This window comes from Rana temporaria, chromosome 5 (genome assembly GCF_905171775.1).
Source record: "Rana temporaria chromosome 5, aRanTem1.1, whole genome shotgun sequence".
Taxonomy (NCBI): Eukaryota; Metazoa; Chordata; class Amphibia; order Anura; family Ranidae; genus Rana; species Rana temporaria.
Window position 1 is genome coordinate 305415206 of NC_053493.1, and position 17721 is coordinate 305432926.

The 17721-nt window shown below is 43.8% G+C and overlaps 1 protein-coding gene across 3 annotated transcripts in view; it reads right to left on the reverse strand.

The window, feature by feature from the left end:
- Window positions 1–17721, reverse strand: part of KCTD1 (potassium channel tetramerization domain containing 1) — a 197095-nt gene that overhangs the window by 35702 nt on the left and 143672 nt on the right. For all 3 annotated transcript variants that reach the window (XM_040354098.1, XM_040354097.1, XM_040354099.1), the window contains exon 2: window positions 9899–10077. In XM_040354098.1, the coding sequence (XP_040210032.1) occupies window positions 9899–10077 (179 nt within the window). The remainder of the gene's footprint in view (window positions 1–9898; window positions 10078–17721) is intronic.

A 17721-nucleotide genomic window follows, 5' to 3' on the forward strand; every position in this document is an offset into this window, starting at 1 on the left:
TACCTGAATATATCAACCCTGTGCACTAGGAGCCAATCAGGTTATGATGCAATGGCCATGTACTGAACGAAAACATGAACAAAGTGAGCCACACTGCTGTAGGCTGCATTCACACCTGAGTGTAGCGACTTTGATGCATTTTTATTTGAGAGTTGTTGAGTGTACAAGCGTTTTAGAAACATATTGGTATTTTACAGCGTCAGTCGTTTTTGTTTAGCCAATAGAAAGCACTAGGGAAAAAAAATTAGGGATGGAGAGCTGCTGTTTGAGCAGAATACGTGCGACAAAACGCTCAAAAAATGTCACGCATTTTCAGGCGTTTCTATTGAAGTTTCCTGATGTGAAGTTTCCTGATGACGTGTACAACACAAAATGCATAGAGGCTGCTTGTCCGTCACTTGCTGACATCCTTTCCGGTCCTATTGGTTTCCATATCCCCTGGCTTTGAAACAAACGCTGTTGTGGCCGTCAGGACGGCGTGCAGAGGTACCTAGGCTGTCTATGTTGGTGCTAGCATTTAGCACTTTCTAATGTGAGTGGGCAGCTGTTAAACCTACCTGCATATATCACCGCTATTAAGCTCATTACACTATAAACCTTCTTATGTTTTTTTTCCAGAGTATGATTGCCTAAAAGATTTCTGAGAATAATGAACCATCATCTCCTACATTGCTGGTTATAGGGAACCACTGCCCCTTTAGGGGTTTCAGTCAATGAGTGGTGGTGAGTTTGAACTTCCCATGCATGGTTTGGAGGTGGACCATCATTTGTTTTATCTCTACCATTATCTATCTCAGTAGATTGGACTTATCTTGGTTTGTGCAAGATTTATTAAAATTGTTCAAATTTTTTTATGAATAATTGGTTGAAAGATATGAACCATTAAGATCCGAAGGTATTATTTATAATAGTAGGTGCACATTAATTATCCTTATATGAGGTAGCGCATACACCCTTATTATTCTAAAGTGGTTCACTCACTTTTAAAAGGGGCGGCTTCACTCATTTATTATTTAGTCATTGGTTGGCACCATTTCTTGTCCCTTTATATCACAGTTTCTATTGAAGTCTATAGGGTCAAAAATGCTTGTAATCTGCCAAAAGGAAGCTCATGTACCTTTTTGAGCAACAGGTGTTTTGCTTCAGGCGACAAAATTCTCATATGTGAACAGGGGCCATTAAAATGAATGGGATTTTACTTGTCAAGCATTTTGGAGCTACCAGGTCCAAGCAGAAAATCGCTTAGGTGTGAACGGGGCCTTAATGTTATCAGTATGTTGCCGCTGTTCCTTCACAGTCCAGTTATTACTCTGGGGAAGGGGGAGTGACCAAGTTGTGATATTGCATTGGAGGTCAACAAACCGACTGTACTTTCTGGATAACAAGACTGGCTGTTAAGAATTATTAGGGCTCGTTTACACTTGTGGCCAGTAGAAACAGACAGAAACAGACAGACCCCCCAGCCCCCCAAGCAACTAAAGGCAGCTGGACAGAGTTATACATATGCAGCGGAAGTAATTTTTTGTTGCCAGGGCAAAACGTATCCCTCTTTGTTAAGTTTAGTGGGCAGGACTACTGCCCAAATGGGGCCCAATCAAGCGTACAGTGCTTGGGGCACGGCATTTGCAAGGGTAAAATAGGCAGCGAAAGGGAGGCATATCGCCTCTTCCCTGCCTGTCAAATGCACCCTAGATCGCATTTTAGATGAGTGACAAGGGTCACCATTCTTCTAAACTCGGCCTAAGGAAAAGCAGTTTCTGCCTCCCTCTCTCGTCATCTCCATTACATATGGGTAAGGTGTTTTGTAGTTTACAGATAATGGCTTGAATTCAGCTAATGTGTAAAATTCAGTTCTATATACAGGAACTTAAAAGGGCAAAGGAGTTCTAGCAGGATCAGTAACTATATGAGCTGAGAAAATCCAAGAAGACCAATGTAGCCACCACATTCTAAGATTAGTAGGTTGCAATACATTCAATTTTACTTCTTGCAAAGGAAGAAACGTATATGGACAGCCGCACTCCAGTAAGTCTAAAAAAGACGTGCCCTTTATTGGGTAAAAAGAAAATGCACTACAAAAAACAGCATACAGTGGGAAATAAACAGCTGACGCGTTTCACATTGAACATCAATGCTTAGTCTTAGCTATGACTAAGCATTGAGGGTCAATGTGAAACGCGTCAGCTGTTTATTTCCGACTGTATGCTGTTTTTTGTAGTGCATTTTCTTTTTACCCAATAAAGGGCACGCCTTTTTTAGACTTACTGGAGTGCGGCTGTCCATATACGTTTCTTCCTTTGCATGCTCTGTGCATTGCCAGCACCCGTTGGTTCCTGAGTGGACAGTGATTGCCTTAGGTGCGCTCACCTGGAGCGGCAGTTTTTCCTATCAATTTTACTTCTTGGCTTAAGTAAACTTTATATCCGAGTCTTCATAAGAATGATATTTAATTTTTACACAGTTACTGCCTAGCAGAATCACAAGCGCCCTTACACCTGTCAAGGATTCAAGTGGTGAGATATCCCTGCCAGAATTCTTAATTATGTCAAACTTCTAAGGTTGTTTAAAATCTAAAACAATGATGTTTTCTTCAAAAGACTTCCCATAATGTATCAAAGAAAAAAGGAGGTAGTCAAAGTGAGAGAAGACAATATGGCTTACTACAAGGAGGGGAGAGGCATGAAGTACTAATAAGAAGCTAAATGGTGTTGTGTGTTAACCCTCTGGTGCCCACCCAAAACCAGAAGTGGTTGAAAATGGCCTATAAAATATAAAATGACACTCCACGGAGTTATATGTACCTTGTAACATCACGCTCTGTTCCTTAGTCCTAATATTTTATCAAAGGTTATATGTCATTTAGGAGGCTGATAGCCCCTCACGCAGAATATTTTATATTATATATATATAATATTATATTATATTATATTATACACACACACACACACACATACACCAAAACCCAGTTTATTCATACATCTTAAAAATGAATCTATAGATAAATAAGAATTAACAGAAGCGGAGTGTAGATACAAATTTCCAGTATCGGCTTTTGTTACAATAAAAGTGCTACTTCTAACAGTATACCTCATCCATGTCAACTATGAGGGGTCTTAATTGACCATCACTTTTCACGATGGAGACGTACACCTCTGTGGGGCAGAAACACATTTTAAAGCATCATTTTTTATAATTGCATTGACTGTTTCTGTTGCTCTAAGACAGGAAGGGTTTTCATTTGTTATCTAAGCTGTAGGGCTTCCATGTCTACTGTTGACGTTTAGGGAGGAAAGAGGAAAAAAAATCAATGATGTAGTAACTGTGAGGACTTGGCCTGAAAATTTTAGTTGTAAAAGTTTTCCACAGCCGCCACATTAAGTAGGACATTAAAGCTACGATGGACCTGCATATAAAAACACATACACATTCCAAAACTTTTCTCTATTCAGCAAAAACTGAATTCATTTGAATGAAACCCCTTTTATTTAATGACTTTGCTGGCTGTCAGGTTTAGTGGTTGAAAGAGCGTTACACAGGCATCAGGACTGCTTTTCATGGCAAGATATCAATTCTGTGCAACATGAAAAGGATGAATAACGGTTTAACATAAAGGATATGTGCATAACAACTTTGATTATTTGATGAATTAGAATAAACTAGCAGGTAATGAAAGTTTTATGAAAAATGTGTAAACCACACACACACTACTGTTCAATGTGATTACAGGTTAGACACAGCATGATGCAACGTTCACTTTATACTGTCCACCAAAAGTAAGGGGATAAAGTGAAAGTAAACCCTTCTATCGTTCACAGCCAAGGAAGCTGCCATCTTTGCCTCCGTTTAATCTTTGACTGCCATGATGCTGCACATGTGATCTGTTATGACTCCAGCCATTGGATGGTTTGACAATTTGGTTGAGAGCACAACCAATAGGAGTGTTCCATTTCCGACACGTGTCGGAAATAAAACTGTTTAATGAATGGGTTTACTTCTGCTTTAAAGCGGTTGTATAACCGCATTTTTTTTTTTTTTTACACCTGAAAGGCAAAAGGCATAATGAGCTAGTATGCACCGCATAGTAGCTCATTATGAAATACTTACCTTGGAACGAGGTGTGTAGAACTCACCTGGTCCATGCCGAGCGAGATGTCATCTTGCCTCGGCGTGTCTTCCGGGTATCGCCGCTCCAGCGCTGTGATTGGCTGGAGCGGAGATGTCGTCACTCCCGCGCATGCGCGCGGGAGACTTCATTCCGGCAAGGTCCGGCAGCTGCCGGGCCTCTAGCCGAGGATCCCCGCTGCGCATGCGCCGCTGCAGTCAGCGGCGCATTGCGAGGGGAATATCTCCTAAACCGTACAGGTATTCTTTATACCTACAGGTAAGCCTTTACTACCACTTTAAGTAAAAGGGTTCATCTGCACAGTAAAGATAGTTTAACCTTGGGTAGGCTGGAATTTATCAAGGATATTTCCCCACCTGGAGATTTCACACACATCCTGTAGTGTTATTTACAGAATAAAAATAAATACATGAAATCCAATGGGGAAGAAGTTGGTCATTTGGGACCCCTTTTTAAGGGTCCCAACAGCTGCGAAGACCCCAAAAGATATAAAAAAAACTCTGGGTGACAAGTCTAATGCCTCGTACACACAAGTGTTTATTCCATCGGATAATAAACCACCGGTTTTCCCGAAAGAATTCCTCTCAGCCTGCCTTGCATATACACTCAGACAAAAGTCTGCCCGTCCAAAGCGCGGTGACGTACAACACGTACGACAGCACTATAAAGGGGAAGTTCTATTCCAACGGCGTCAGCCTTTGGGCTGCTTTTGCTGATCCTTGCATTAGTAAAAGTTTGGTAAGAGACGATTGGCGCTTTTCAGCATGACGAATGTGCCATCTCCATTACGAATGTGCCATCTCCATTACGAAAGCCAGTTTTACCAGAAAGAGCGCTCCTGTCTCATACTTGATTCTGAGCATGCACGGTTTTCTGCCCTTCGGAAAACCATACAGGCGAAAGGTTTTCCCGCCAGGATTTTTTCCCGACGGAAAAAAGGAAATCCTGCTCTCTTTTTTTGTCTGGCAGTTTTCCCGTCTGAAAAAATGCGATGGAGCATACACACGGCCGGGATTCCCGACGAAAAGCTCTCATAGCAGTTTTCCCGTCGGAAAAAGCGCGTGTGTGTACGGGGCATAAAATCTACCAACTAAAATTTTCGTTTAGGAACTGAACCTTTAAAAAGGGATTCTATGAACCTTTTATGTTCATACACACATCGCGTCTGTCTACTTTAATTAAAGCCTCAGTGAAGAGTATATAAACCCAATCCAATCATTTAATATATTGCAGCTCAGCAGTACATAGATGTGGCAGCTGCATTTGTTTTTACTATTCAGGCTAAAAATATTTTTAGCAAGCACAGAAATTGCTGTTTCATCCTGATAGAAATGCAATGTCCTCGTCACAAACACTTTAACTCTGAAATAACATGTAAGGCTTTTAAAATGATGCCTATGGACAAATTTGGTACCAAAAGTTGTCACTGTATGATGGGCATGGGCGCAATTTTAAGGCTTGACATGTGGAGTATCCATTTAATCACGGCCTCTCATGTTTTATGTTTTACAAAAAAATTAAGTGATATATTGTGTTAACTTTACTGTAATCTTTACTAAAATCATATCACGTGTGTTAATATCATGTGACATAAAAAGATTGCACTGCCACCATTTTATTCTCCATAGTCTTTGGGGTTTTAACCAATCTTCAGGCCTAAAATGTGCATTCTAACATGTGTATGTTAACAGAAAAAATACTCTAGTAGACAAGTGGTTAAGCAGCACAACATGACATACATTTAACCCCTTAAAACAATTATGCATGTTGAGTTTTGGTGTGTAGTGTCAATCAATCATATATTTCCATAGTAGGGCAATGCATCTTTCCTTGTACTACAAACACTGGGCTAGATTCACGTAGGGGGACGCAATTTTGTGAAGGCGTAGCGTATCCTATTTACGCTACGCCTCCGCAACTTAGACGGGCAAGTGCAGTATTCACAAAGCACTTGCTCCGTAAGTTGCGGCGGCGTAGCGTAAATCTCCCGGCGTAAGCGCGCCGAATTCAAATTGTCAAGAGGTGGGCGTGTTTTATGTAAATAAAAAACATGACCCCACGTAAATGACGTTTCTCACGAACGGCGCATGCGCCGGCCGTGAACATATCCCAGTGCGCATGCTCCTAATCACGTCGCAAATAGTCAATGCTTTCGTCGTGAACGTAATTTACGCAAAGCCCTATTCGCGAACGACTTACGCAAACATTGGCTATGCCTCATATAGCAGGAGTAACGTTACGCCGGAAAAAGCCTTACGCAAACGACGCAAAAAAATCCGCCGGGCGCACGTACGTTTCTGAATCGGCGTATCCAGCTCATTTGTATATTCTACGCTGATGCGCCACCTAGCGGCCAGCGTAAATATGCAACTAAGATACGACAGCGTAAGAGACTTACGCCAGTCGGATCTTAGCCTAATTTCGGCGTATCTTGCTTTCTGAATACAGAAAGAAGATACGCCGGCGCAGATTTTAATTTACGGCGTAAATTCTTTCTGAATCTAGCCCACTGTAGGTAAAAGTCCTGTTTAGGTTTAACAGGGTTTATTCCCAGAATTCCCCTTTAAAGCTTTGTCAATTTATGTATGGCCAATCCCCAAGAAAAGGCCCCCACAAAAAGTAATATGGATAAGCTTTCTGCAGAAATAGAATATTTTCCCATAAGCAGAATATATTTGCATACAGTGCTTTACAAATCTTCATAAGATCTATGAGAATAGCTTAAAGACAAAAACACAGCTGAAAAGAAATGAGATCCACGCCAATGTTTAGTTGTTGAACAATAAGATGCGGGGCCAGTGTTAATGGCATACAATGACTACAAAAGTTCCAGGGAAAACATTTTGCTGGAAATTCTGGGAAGGAATCTGAGAAACTGGCATATTTGTGTCTGAGCGGTATACACACCCTGAAAATTGCCCAAGGCTCAAAGCAACTGAAAAGATCCAAGTACATTTCATTGTGCAATAGGTGCCAGCCTATAAAGTAAGGGCAGCCAAAGCTTTTATTTTCTATCAGTTGGCTTTCTCTGCCATTTTATGTTATGGGTGACCATCAATTGTAATAGCTAAAGCTACAGGTGAAAACATTTCAATCCTGACCATTTTGCCAAGTTTGCTTGAAAATGTTGTTTTTATGAGCGGAATATAATGCTGAGCAATCTCTATCAGTTGGGAGGCACCTGTAATTTGCTCTCTGGCAGCAAGATGGTTGTATGTATGTAAATTACTTAATTGTCATCAGCAGCCTTGCTATATGGCTATTAAAAATTTAGAACCTGCTCTATTTTTTCTCAAAGTTTTTCACGTCGTCGTTTTTCTTGTCGTGAAAAATGGTCGTGTGTAGGCTTTAACGACGAGGAAAAATGTGTGCATGCTCAGAAGTTATGAGAAGGGAAATTTGCATAACCAGCCCAAAGGGTGGCGCCATTCGAACGGAACTTCCCCTTTATAGTGCCGTTGTACGTCACCGTGCTTTGCTCGAGCATTTTTTTTCACGATCGTGTGTATGCAAGGCAGGCTTGACAAGAATCACGTAGAGAAAAACTTTGTTTTTTTCCATAACATTAAAAACGGTCGTGTGTAAGCGGCATTAGGATCTGACTTGTGAGACCCAAAGTCACAGGACATGTGACATGCCATGCATCTGTAGGAGAGCCGTTCCAATTGACACTACTAAAGTTACTGTAGCTTCAGAAAAGTCTTTCTTCGGATGGCGAGCAGTGGGAGGAGGCCCTACAGGCGGTACCAATCTGCTCTCTGAATGTGTCCCATAAAGTGTCGCAATTGTACCTACTGCTGAGGGTGTATTACATCCCCCATAGACTGTTTGCTATGGAGCTGCGGCCCACCCCACTATGTACCAGGTGTAAAAGGGATCATGGTGACTTGATTCACCTATTGTGGAGATGCCCGAAGCTTCACCCTTATTGGAAGGGGGTAGTGGACACCATTAACAGGGTGTTCCAGATCTCATTGCCTACTGACCCAAAACATTGTCTGCTCCTTATATTGGAAGAGTTGGAATGGGAAGAAGGTACTAGAGTCTAGGTCTCTAGGACTAGGTCTCTATTCTTGGCTCGCAAGCTTATAATGTCTCATTGGATATCGGAGGAGTCTCCTAGTCTGAAAGAGTGGATCAATACAATGGGGGATATGCGCCGGAAAGGAGAAAGTGATATACCAACATAGAGGGTGCTCCCAGAGGTTTGAGAGGCTTTGGGGGATCGGGGCTGGATGTACCGGGCTTGGCCCCGGTGGACCTGGTCACGGGTAGATTGCTGGGCCTGAGTACTTGAACATGGTGTTTAGATCGCAACTGGGCCTCATCTGCAGGATATGGTGGTCCTTTACGGTGGGAGTTGGAGGCTGGGCAGGGCCAGGAATGGCTAATAACATGTATAAGGTTGGTGCAGTGGTATGGTTTATTTTGCCTGAATTTGTATCGGATTGTTATGTTTTGTAGCCTCGATGTATGTTTATTTTTACTTGTGCTTCAATAAACTTATTTCTGGATAAAAAAAGAAAAGTCTTTCTTCCCTACTTTGACACGACTTCAATGCCAGAGAGTGTAAAGCTGGCCATACACCTATAGATTAGCTGCAGATTTTCTATGGTTAGATGGAAAAAGTGCAACAGATTTCTCCATGTACGCTAAACTGTGTGGATGGAGAAATCTCCCACTGGGCCAAGCTTCAGTATCTTGCTAGTCGGCCCCGATGGCTCTCAACCTAAACAATGCCTGCACCCAATCAGAATATTCAGGTATTCTGAGAGCAAGCGGGGCCGACTAGCAAGATATGGAAGCTTGGGTCAGTAACTCAGGAAGCCTAGAGGTCTAGATGTCCTGGGATCAGTTCTAACTGTCAACGGCTACACAAATAGCATTTTCAGGAGAGTCCGCAATGGCAGTTAAAGGGGAGTTCCACCCACAATTTCACTTTTTAAATATAAATACCCCTGTAATACACAAGCTTAATGTATTCCAGTAAAGTTAGTCTGTAAACTAAGGTCCGTTTTGTTAGGTTGTTACAGCATTTAGATTGTTTATAATCTAGAAATAGACCGTGGCCATCTTAAGTGTGGGCATCATGAAGCCAGACTGTATGACTTCCTGGATTTCAGCTTTGCATATCTCGCACATGCTCAGTGCACAAGCAATGTAATAGGTTTCAGTCAGGTTTGCAAGGACTACTGGGAAACATGATGCCTATCCCAGAAACCTTTGCAAATAGCCTAGGCAAATAAGGAGGAGGAAGTAATGAAGGACTACAAAATAAAGGTATTTACAAGCAACAAATTAAATAAAAATTGTCCATTCTGAACACTATGAGATTAGAGCATGCAGCACAGACAAACATAAAAAAATGGGTGGAACTCCACTTTAATGTATTTCTTTCAAACTTTTTAGACTCTTTTGGTTCAACAATTTTTATTAAGTTTAGTGAACATAACAAAAAAAAAAAAAAAAGCACAAGGGTCGTCCACGCAGGGGCTACATAAGGAGCATGAAAGGTATGAAAACACAGAAATGTGCCAATGGAAAACAATCAAGCAAGGCAATACATCAGGTGAGCAGCCCATATGAGGAAACTCCTATGCCTAGTTCCGTATAATTAAAACAATTATTTAGCAGATTTATTTTGTGGTACATATGCAACCCCCACCCAAGTCTGACTGGAAAAATTCTGCTCTCAATCTTTAATTAAACACTTTACCACTGCCAGCAGAAACCCTTTTATTTACCACACTTCCCCAACAAGTTCAGCATCCTTACCTGGATTCTGGGTATTTTGTTAGTGTCGCCAAACTGCTTGTGTACATGTGACCACCAACATCAATGTGAACTGGCGCATTGGATTTAGTGAGCTGAGCTGGGGTAGGAATGCCTTGATTGTTCAGAGGAGAAGCAGGTGATCTGGTGATCATAGGTCTGGACATGTTGGGTCGAGTGTCCTGGGAAAATAAATTTTAAATACATTTAATGTATAATCACATCTAACGAAGTGCCAACACTCCTACAAAAGGAAACAAAGAAAGTCCGTCCCAAGTGGGCCTGCAAGAATCTAACTATTCAGTCTTAAAATTAGAAAATCTTCACTGAGAGAAATACATAGTCAGCGAATCTGAGCAGAAAAGACAGGCATAGCTTGTCGTCTCTTGTTGAGAGCCTGTGACAGCCCCTTGGCTGTATTAAAGCAAAACAAAAAGTATTAATACTCACCTGTCCTACATGCCTTCGCTAGCATCTTCTTCTGAGTGCTAGTCTTCTGGACTCTTCATTGGCTGGCATGGGATGACGTCACTCTTGCACATGCGCAGGAGTCAATCACCGCAGCACACAGACACCGGTATGGCACTCTAATCTGAGATGCGTAGCTCAGTTTACCAACGCCGAAGAAGACCGTGAGCAGGCAGGTAGGGGCATTTTATTGCAGAAGAGACATTGCAAATGCCTGCCTTTAGTTCTGCTTAAACCCCTGATGCACTGGAACATTACAGCAGTTGGTACAGACTCTTGACTCTGCTGCTTCTTTATTTTCCAATTAGTAGGCTGGAAGGGTCTTTTTGACCATCCTTATGTTGCTGTTGCACCAAAGCTCAATTGTCAGGCTATGCTGTCTGGCAGGGGTGCCTGGATCACAAGACTGGCTAAATAAATATACAAATCTTTCAACTGATAAAATAGTTCCTATATAAGTAGTTCAACTGTGCCTGGGTTTCACTTTATTTTCCAATATGAATGCAATACTGTATATGCCAGGGGTCTTGAATTAAAATTCAAGGAGGTCCGATCACTAAAAAAAAATTTGGGTCGAGGTCCAAATCTCAAGTCCCCATTTGTCCCCATCACAGTGCCCCTTTACATTAGGGGTCCCCATCATGGTGCTAATTTACATCAGGCATTCCCGTCAGAATGCCTCCTTACATCAGAGGCCCCCTTAACATAAAATAAGGGTCACGCTGATGCGCACATTTTATGTTAAGGGAAACGCTAATGGACACATTTTATATTATGAGCACTCTGATGGGCACAACAAAACGTGCCCCTTAATTCAAAATGTGCCCATCAGTGTTGCTCATAAAATATGCCCATCAGCGTGACCCTTAACATAAAATAAGGGTCACGCTGATGGGCACCTGTTATTTTAAGGGGCACTCTGATGGGAACATTTTATTTTAAGGGGCATGCTAATGGGTATATTTTTAATGTGCACACTGGTGGGCACATTTTATGTTAAGGGACACTCTAATGGGCACAACAAAATGTGTCCATCGGTGTGCCCCTTAACAAAATATGCCTATCAGTGTGCACATTAAAAATATACCCATCAGTGTGACCCTTAAAATAAAATGTGTCCATCAGAGTGCCCCTTAAAACAAAATTGTCCATCAGAGTGCCCCTTAACATAAAAAAAATATGCCCAGCAGTAAATACCAGCTAACATGTGGCCCACATACCTTGAATGAGGGCACAACAGAAGGGGCAGAAGCTGCAAGATAAGGAGACAGGACCCGGGAACCGCGAGTAGCAGGGGGCGGGTTGCACCCGTGACGTCACGCCCCTACTAGCAAGAAGAGTCAGGACCAATTGTCTCGTCAGAACACCGGGAATCGCAAGCAGCAGGGGGGCGGGTCGCACACGTGATGTCACGCCCCTACTTGCGGCTATGCAAGCTTTTCATCTCAGACCTGAGGTGAGGAGCGGGGAGCCGGCGCACACACGCACGCAGCGTCACTGGGGTAAACTTGCGGTCCCAGCAAACAAACAGCTGCGGACATTAATGATTATACTGGCAGCCTGGCGGTCCGGGCAGAAGCGGCACTCGGTCCGGACTCGGACCGCCATTTAGTGACAGCTGGTATATGCAATACAGATTAATTTTTACCCTTTGGAATCTGTGAAGACTGATCTTTGTATACACCTAGACTAATTCTCAAGGTGACCTTTACCAAAGCAAACTAGACCACTGAAAGCACTATGGGATACCACTATCAAATGCTATGAAAAGTCTGATGTACAGCTCTCACTGTCATACCACACAGCCCTGTGGGGAAAAACATTTATCTAGAGATTAATTTAAGCAAGGAGCAGTAAAAATGGATCAAAATAAAAAAAATCCCCCAAAAATCGCTGAAGGCGTGTAGTCTAATCATACACTAATATGGGAGAGTTGGGAGACAATGAATGTTTAACAAGAACATAGACGGAATAATGTCATAGAACTCCATCTGAGGGTACATGTGGGGGTCCAAAGACATGACAAAATAACTTAGATTCTAAAGCCCTGTACACACGATCGGTCTGTCCGATGAAAACACACTGATGGACTGTTTTCATCGGACAAACCGATCGTGTGTGGGCCCCATCGGTCTTTTTTCCATCAGTGAAAAAAAGTAGAACATGTTTTAAATTTTCCTATGGAAAAAAAAAACGATAGAAAAAAACGATCGTCTTTGTGGAAATCCACGCATGCTCAGAATCAAGTCGACGCATGCTCGGAAGTATTGAACTTCATTTTTCTCAGCACGTCGTAGTGTTTTACGTCACCGCGTTTTGGCACAGTCGGATTTTTGACTGATGGTGTGCAAGCAAGATTGATGAAAGTCAGCTTCATCCCTTATCCAACGAAAAAATCCATCGGATATCCGATTGTGTGTACGCGGCTTAAGTGCCAAACAAAAACCTACCGATTGGCATGATTCTAAGGCCCCTTTCACACTGGGGCAGAGGCGCATTGCGGGCAGTATTAACGCGGTTTCCCATTGTTTTAAATGGGAAGGAGCGGTAAACACCCCGCTCCAAAGATGCTGCTTGCAGGATATTTTTTTCTCTCCTGCCAGCGCATCGCTAAAGGGGCCTTAATGGGCTCAGTGTGAAAGGGCCCTTAATGGGCTCAGTGTGAAAGGGCCCTTAATGGGCTCAGTGTGAAAGGGGCCTTAATGGGAGATCCTGCTTGCATGACTTTTGGAACATCCCAGCATATAGAAATATGTGAATACCAAGGGGGGTATGAAACGTATGACAGGAGAAAACATTCTTATTTCCCATTCCCTTTCAATACATCCAAGCACCTTTTTCCAACTGATCTTTATACAACAATAATACCAATAGAAAAATAAAAAAGTAAAACTTGCGCTCAGTGTAGACTGCAGCACTCACAAATGTCTGAATACAGGACATAAAAAATTACGGTAAATAAAACAAAAATAAGTGTGTGTGCCTCCCCTTTAAAATTTGATCAGGAAGTGAAACAAAACCAAAACCCATAAATATGAATAAAAGCAAAGCGTAAATACATATATGAGCCGATTAAAAGTCCACCAGTGACTCCAGGGGCTTTAAGTGACACACAAACGCATACAAGTGCTTCCAGTGTTCTGGACCTCTACATGTGATCAGAAACTTTCCGATCATGTGACCGCCAATCACATGATCAGAAACCCCGCCCTGTCTCCTGGCATCAGAAACCTCTTAAAGGGCCAGAAGGTGCCAGTGATAAGGAGTTAAAAAGCATTGCACCAACATGTTCAGTGGGAACAAACAGCAAGACCCTTTTCACACTGGGTTTTTTTTCAATCGCTTTTAGGTTAAAAATAAAAAAATAAAAATAACGCACAGAGTTAGGGGTTAGGATTAACATCCCCAAAATTGCCGCTTATTACCCCTACAACGCAGGTTTCTTCCTGATAACAAAAATATTATATACTGTATGTAGACTATATCATTTTGTATGCGATAAAACACTAAAAACTTGAGAAAGCCAGGGATACCAGGAAAATGTCAGGTAAAAGCTTGGTGCACGTAGACGTGTTAATTAAAGCACTAAAATAACCTGAATGCAATTCCTATATGGAACGTATATCCTGTTTTGCACTTTAAGAGCCGGTTCACACTGGGGGCGGCACGACTTCGGGGGCAAGGCGTCCTGAAGACGACTTCAGAGGCAACTTGCAAAATGACTTCTGTATAGAAGTCAATGCAAGTCGCCCCCAAAGTCGTACAAGAACCTTTTTCTAAGTCGTAGCGACTTGCGTCGCTCCTATTAGAACGGTTCTATTGAATAGAATGGGACGCGACTTGTCAGGCGGCTGGGTCGCCCCAGTGTGAACTGGCTCTAAGAATCTAAGGAAGGAACATCTTTGACCAGGGTCCTGGATATTCAATTAGCAAAAACCGTGTCCCTGGAAGAGCTGATTAGGGAAAGGATTAGGGATGGGATGACTGGTTTGTCCCAGGGATGGGATGACTGGTTTGCCCCAGGGATGGGATGGCTGATTTGCCCCAGGGATGGGATGGCTGGTTTGCCCCAGGGATGGGATGACTGGTTTGCCCCAGGGATGGGATGACTGGTTTGTCCCAGGGATGGGATGACTGGTTTGCCCCAGGGATGGGATGACTGGTTTGTCCCAGGGATGGGATAACTGGTTTGTCCCAGGGATGGGATGCTTGGTTTGTCCCAGGGATGGGATGGCTGGTTTGTCCCAGGGATGGGATGGCTGGTTTGTCCCAGGGATGGGATGGCTGGTTTGCCCCAGGGATGGGATGGCTGGTTTGCCCCAGGGATGGCTGGGGGATGGCTGGTTTGTCCCAGGGATGGGATGGCTGGTTTGTCCCAGGGATGGGATGACTGGTTTGTCCCAGGGATGGGATGGCTGGTTTGTCCCAGGGATGGGATGGCTGGTTTGTCCCAGGGATTGGATGACTGGTTTGTCCCAGGGATGGGATGGCTGGTTTGTCCCAGGGATGGGATGGCTGGTTTGTCCCAGGGATGGGATGACTGGTTTGCCCCAGGGATGGGATGACTGGTTTGCCCCAGGGATGGGATGGCTGGTTTGTCCCAGGGATGGGATGACTGGTTTGTTCCAGGGATGGGATGGCTGGTTTGTCCCAGGGATGGGATGACTGGTTTGTCCCAGGGATGGGATGACTGGTTTGTCCCAGGGATGGGATGACTGGTTTGTCCCAGGGATGGGATGACTGGTTTGTCCCAGGGATGGGATGACTGGTTTGTCCCAGGGATGGGATGACTGGTTTGTCCCAGGGATGGGATGGCTGGTTTGTCCCAGGGATGGGATGGCTGGTTTGTCCCAGGGATGGGATGGCTGGTTTGTCCCAGGGATGGGATGGCTGGTTTGTCCCAGGGATGGGATGGCTGGTTTGTCCCAGGGATGGGATGACTGGTGGGATGGCTGGTTTGTCCCAGGGATGGGATGACTGGTTTGTCCCAGGGATGGGATGGCTGCTTTGTCCCAGGGATGGGATGGCTGCTTTGTCCCAGGGATGGGATGACTGGTTTGTCCCAGGGATGGGATGACTGGTTTGTCCCAGGGATGGGATGACTGGTTTGTCCCAGGGATGGGATGACTGGTTTGTCCCAGGGATGGGATGGCTGGTTTGTCCCAGGGATGGGATTGGCTGCTTTGTCCCAGGGATGGGATGGCTGGTTTGTCCCAGGGATGGGATGGCTGGTTTATCCCAGGGATGGGATGACTGGTTTGTCCCAGGGATGGGATGACTGGTTTGTCCCAGGGATGAGATGACTGGTTTGTCCCAGGGATGAGATGACTGGTTTGTCCCAGGGATGAGATGACTGGTTTGTCCCAGGGATTGGATGACTGGTTTGTCCCAGGGATGGGATGACTGGTTTGTCCCAGGGATGGGATGGCTGGTTTGTCCTAGGGATTGGGATGGCTGGTTTGTCCCAGGGATGGGATGACTGGTTTGTCCCAGGGATGAGATGACTGGTTTGTCCCAGGGATGAGATGACTGGTTTGTCCCAGGGATGGGATGACTGGTTTGTCCCAGGGATGGGATGACTGGTTTGTCCTAGGGATTGGATGACTGGTTTGTCCCAGGGAGGGGATGACTGGTTTGTCCCAGGGATGAGATGACTGGTTTGTCCTAGGGATGGGATGGCTGGTTTGTCCTAGGGATGGGATGGCTGGTTTGTCCCAGGGATGGGATGACTGGTTTGTCCTAGGGATGGGATGGCTGGTTTGTCCCAGGGATGGGATGGCTGGTTTGTCCCAGGGATGAGATGACTGGTTTGTCCCAGGGATGGGATGGCTGGTTTGTCCCAGGGATGAGATGACTGGTTTGTCCTAGGGATGGGATGGCTGGTTTGTCCCAGGGATGGGATGGCTGGTTTGTCCCAGGGATGGGATGGCTGGTTTATCCCAGGGATGGGATGGCTGGTTTGTCCCAGGGATGGGATGACTGGTTTGTCACAGGGATGGGATGACTGGGCGTGCACCGGTGAATCTGGCTAAATTCATCATTTGGCAAGAACTCCTTAAACTAGATGAGACATAAATGCATGAGTCATTTGCTTGGTTATAATTAAATCTAGATATCTGGGGAATCTTTGGAAAAGACTTTGCATTACCTTAAATACATTTTAAGGTGCCAAGTAAGGATACTGGTTAAAGTCTGCTGGCCAGGCGAATAGATCATTGTGCTATGAGGGGGTCTTTGAATGCCAACGCAGGGTTTTATAACCACAAAGAACCTGGCTGTATTTGTTTGGTGTTGAATTGTATAATAAAATCATATACAGTTTTTTAATAGGAGAAAGAAACCTGATATGTAGTAAGGATAAGGTGGTATGTTCTTCCTTTGGCATAGTAATTACTATGCATTAAACCACTAGTCTGCTTTCACAGGAATTCCCATCAAAAAGGTTTGTTGGAAACCCTTATGCAAAGGGGAAAACAACCAAGTTGGTAATCCTACCCAAAATAATCTCCGAAAAAGGTGGCCCAATACAAAAAGATGTAGGCAGAGATAAGATGGACGGCTTTAATAAGAATGGGAATTTAGGCAGTAACCATATCAGACTCAGCAAAGCAGACACAAACCATTAAAAGTACATCTAAAACCAAGAACAAAAAAATGTAAATATTCAGCTTGCTAGTACTTAGAGGTGGTGGCTGCATTTGTTTTCTGGTTTCAGCCCTTTTCTTCTCCTTTTACGTCCAGGCAGTAACATTTCCTGCCCTGGTGTGACAATACTAACTCCCTGTACTGTAGAGGTAGGAGCAGTATTGTCACCCTAGGAGACTACAGAAGACCACCCCCTTTCTTCATCGCCATAACATAGGGGAGAGTTCAGAAATTCTCAGTGCCGCAGAAGAGATTAGAGACACTCTGCCAACTGATATTTTTCGTATTTGTAGTGTTTGTAACCACTTCACCCTGGTTGGATGTCCATGGATGTCCTTGAATTTCAGTTGTAACACCAGGATGATGCCTGCAGCTACAGCCATCATCCTGGTATTTTTTTTCTTTACCACCGATTCCCTTTTATGTAAAGGCCATCCTAGCACAAATTACCCGCTGATTTGCTTTTACAGGCAGCAGGACAGGAAAGGAATTAAAAAAAATAAAATAATAACACTTTTTTTTTTTTTTTAAGTGTAGCCCCCCCCCCACCCTGCAAATGCGAATGCATACGTAGATTGTGCTCACATATGTAAACTTTGTTCACACCACACACGTGAAGTATCGCCACAAACATTATAGTGAGAATAATTCTAGCACTAGACCTCCTATGCAACTGTAAACTGTAACCTGTAAAATGCATAAAGCGTCGCCTA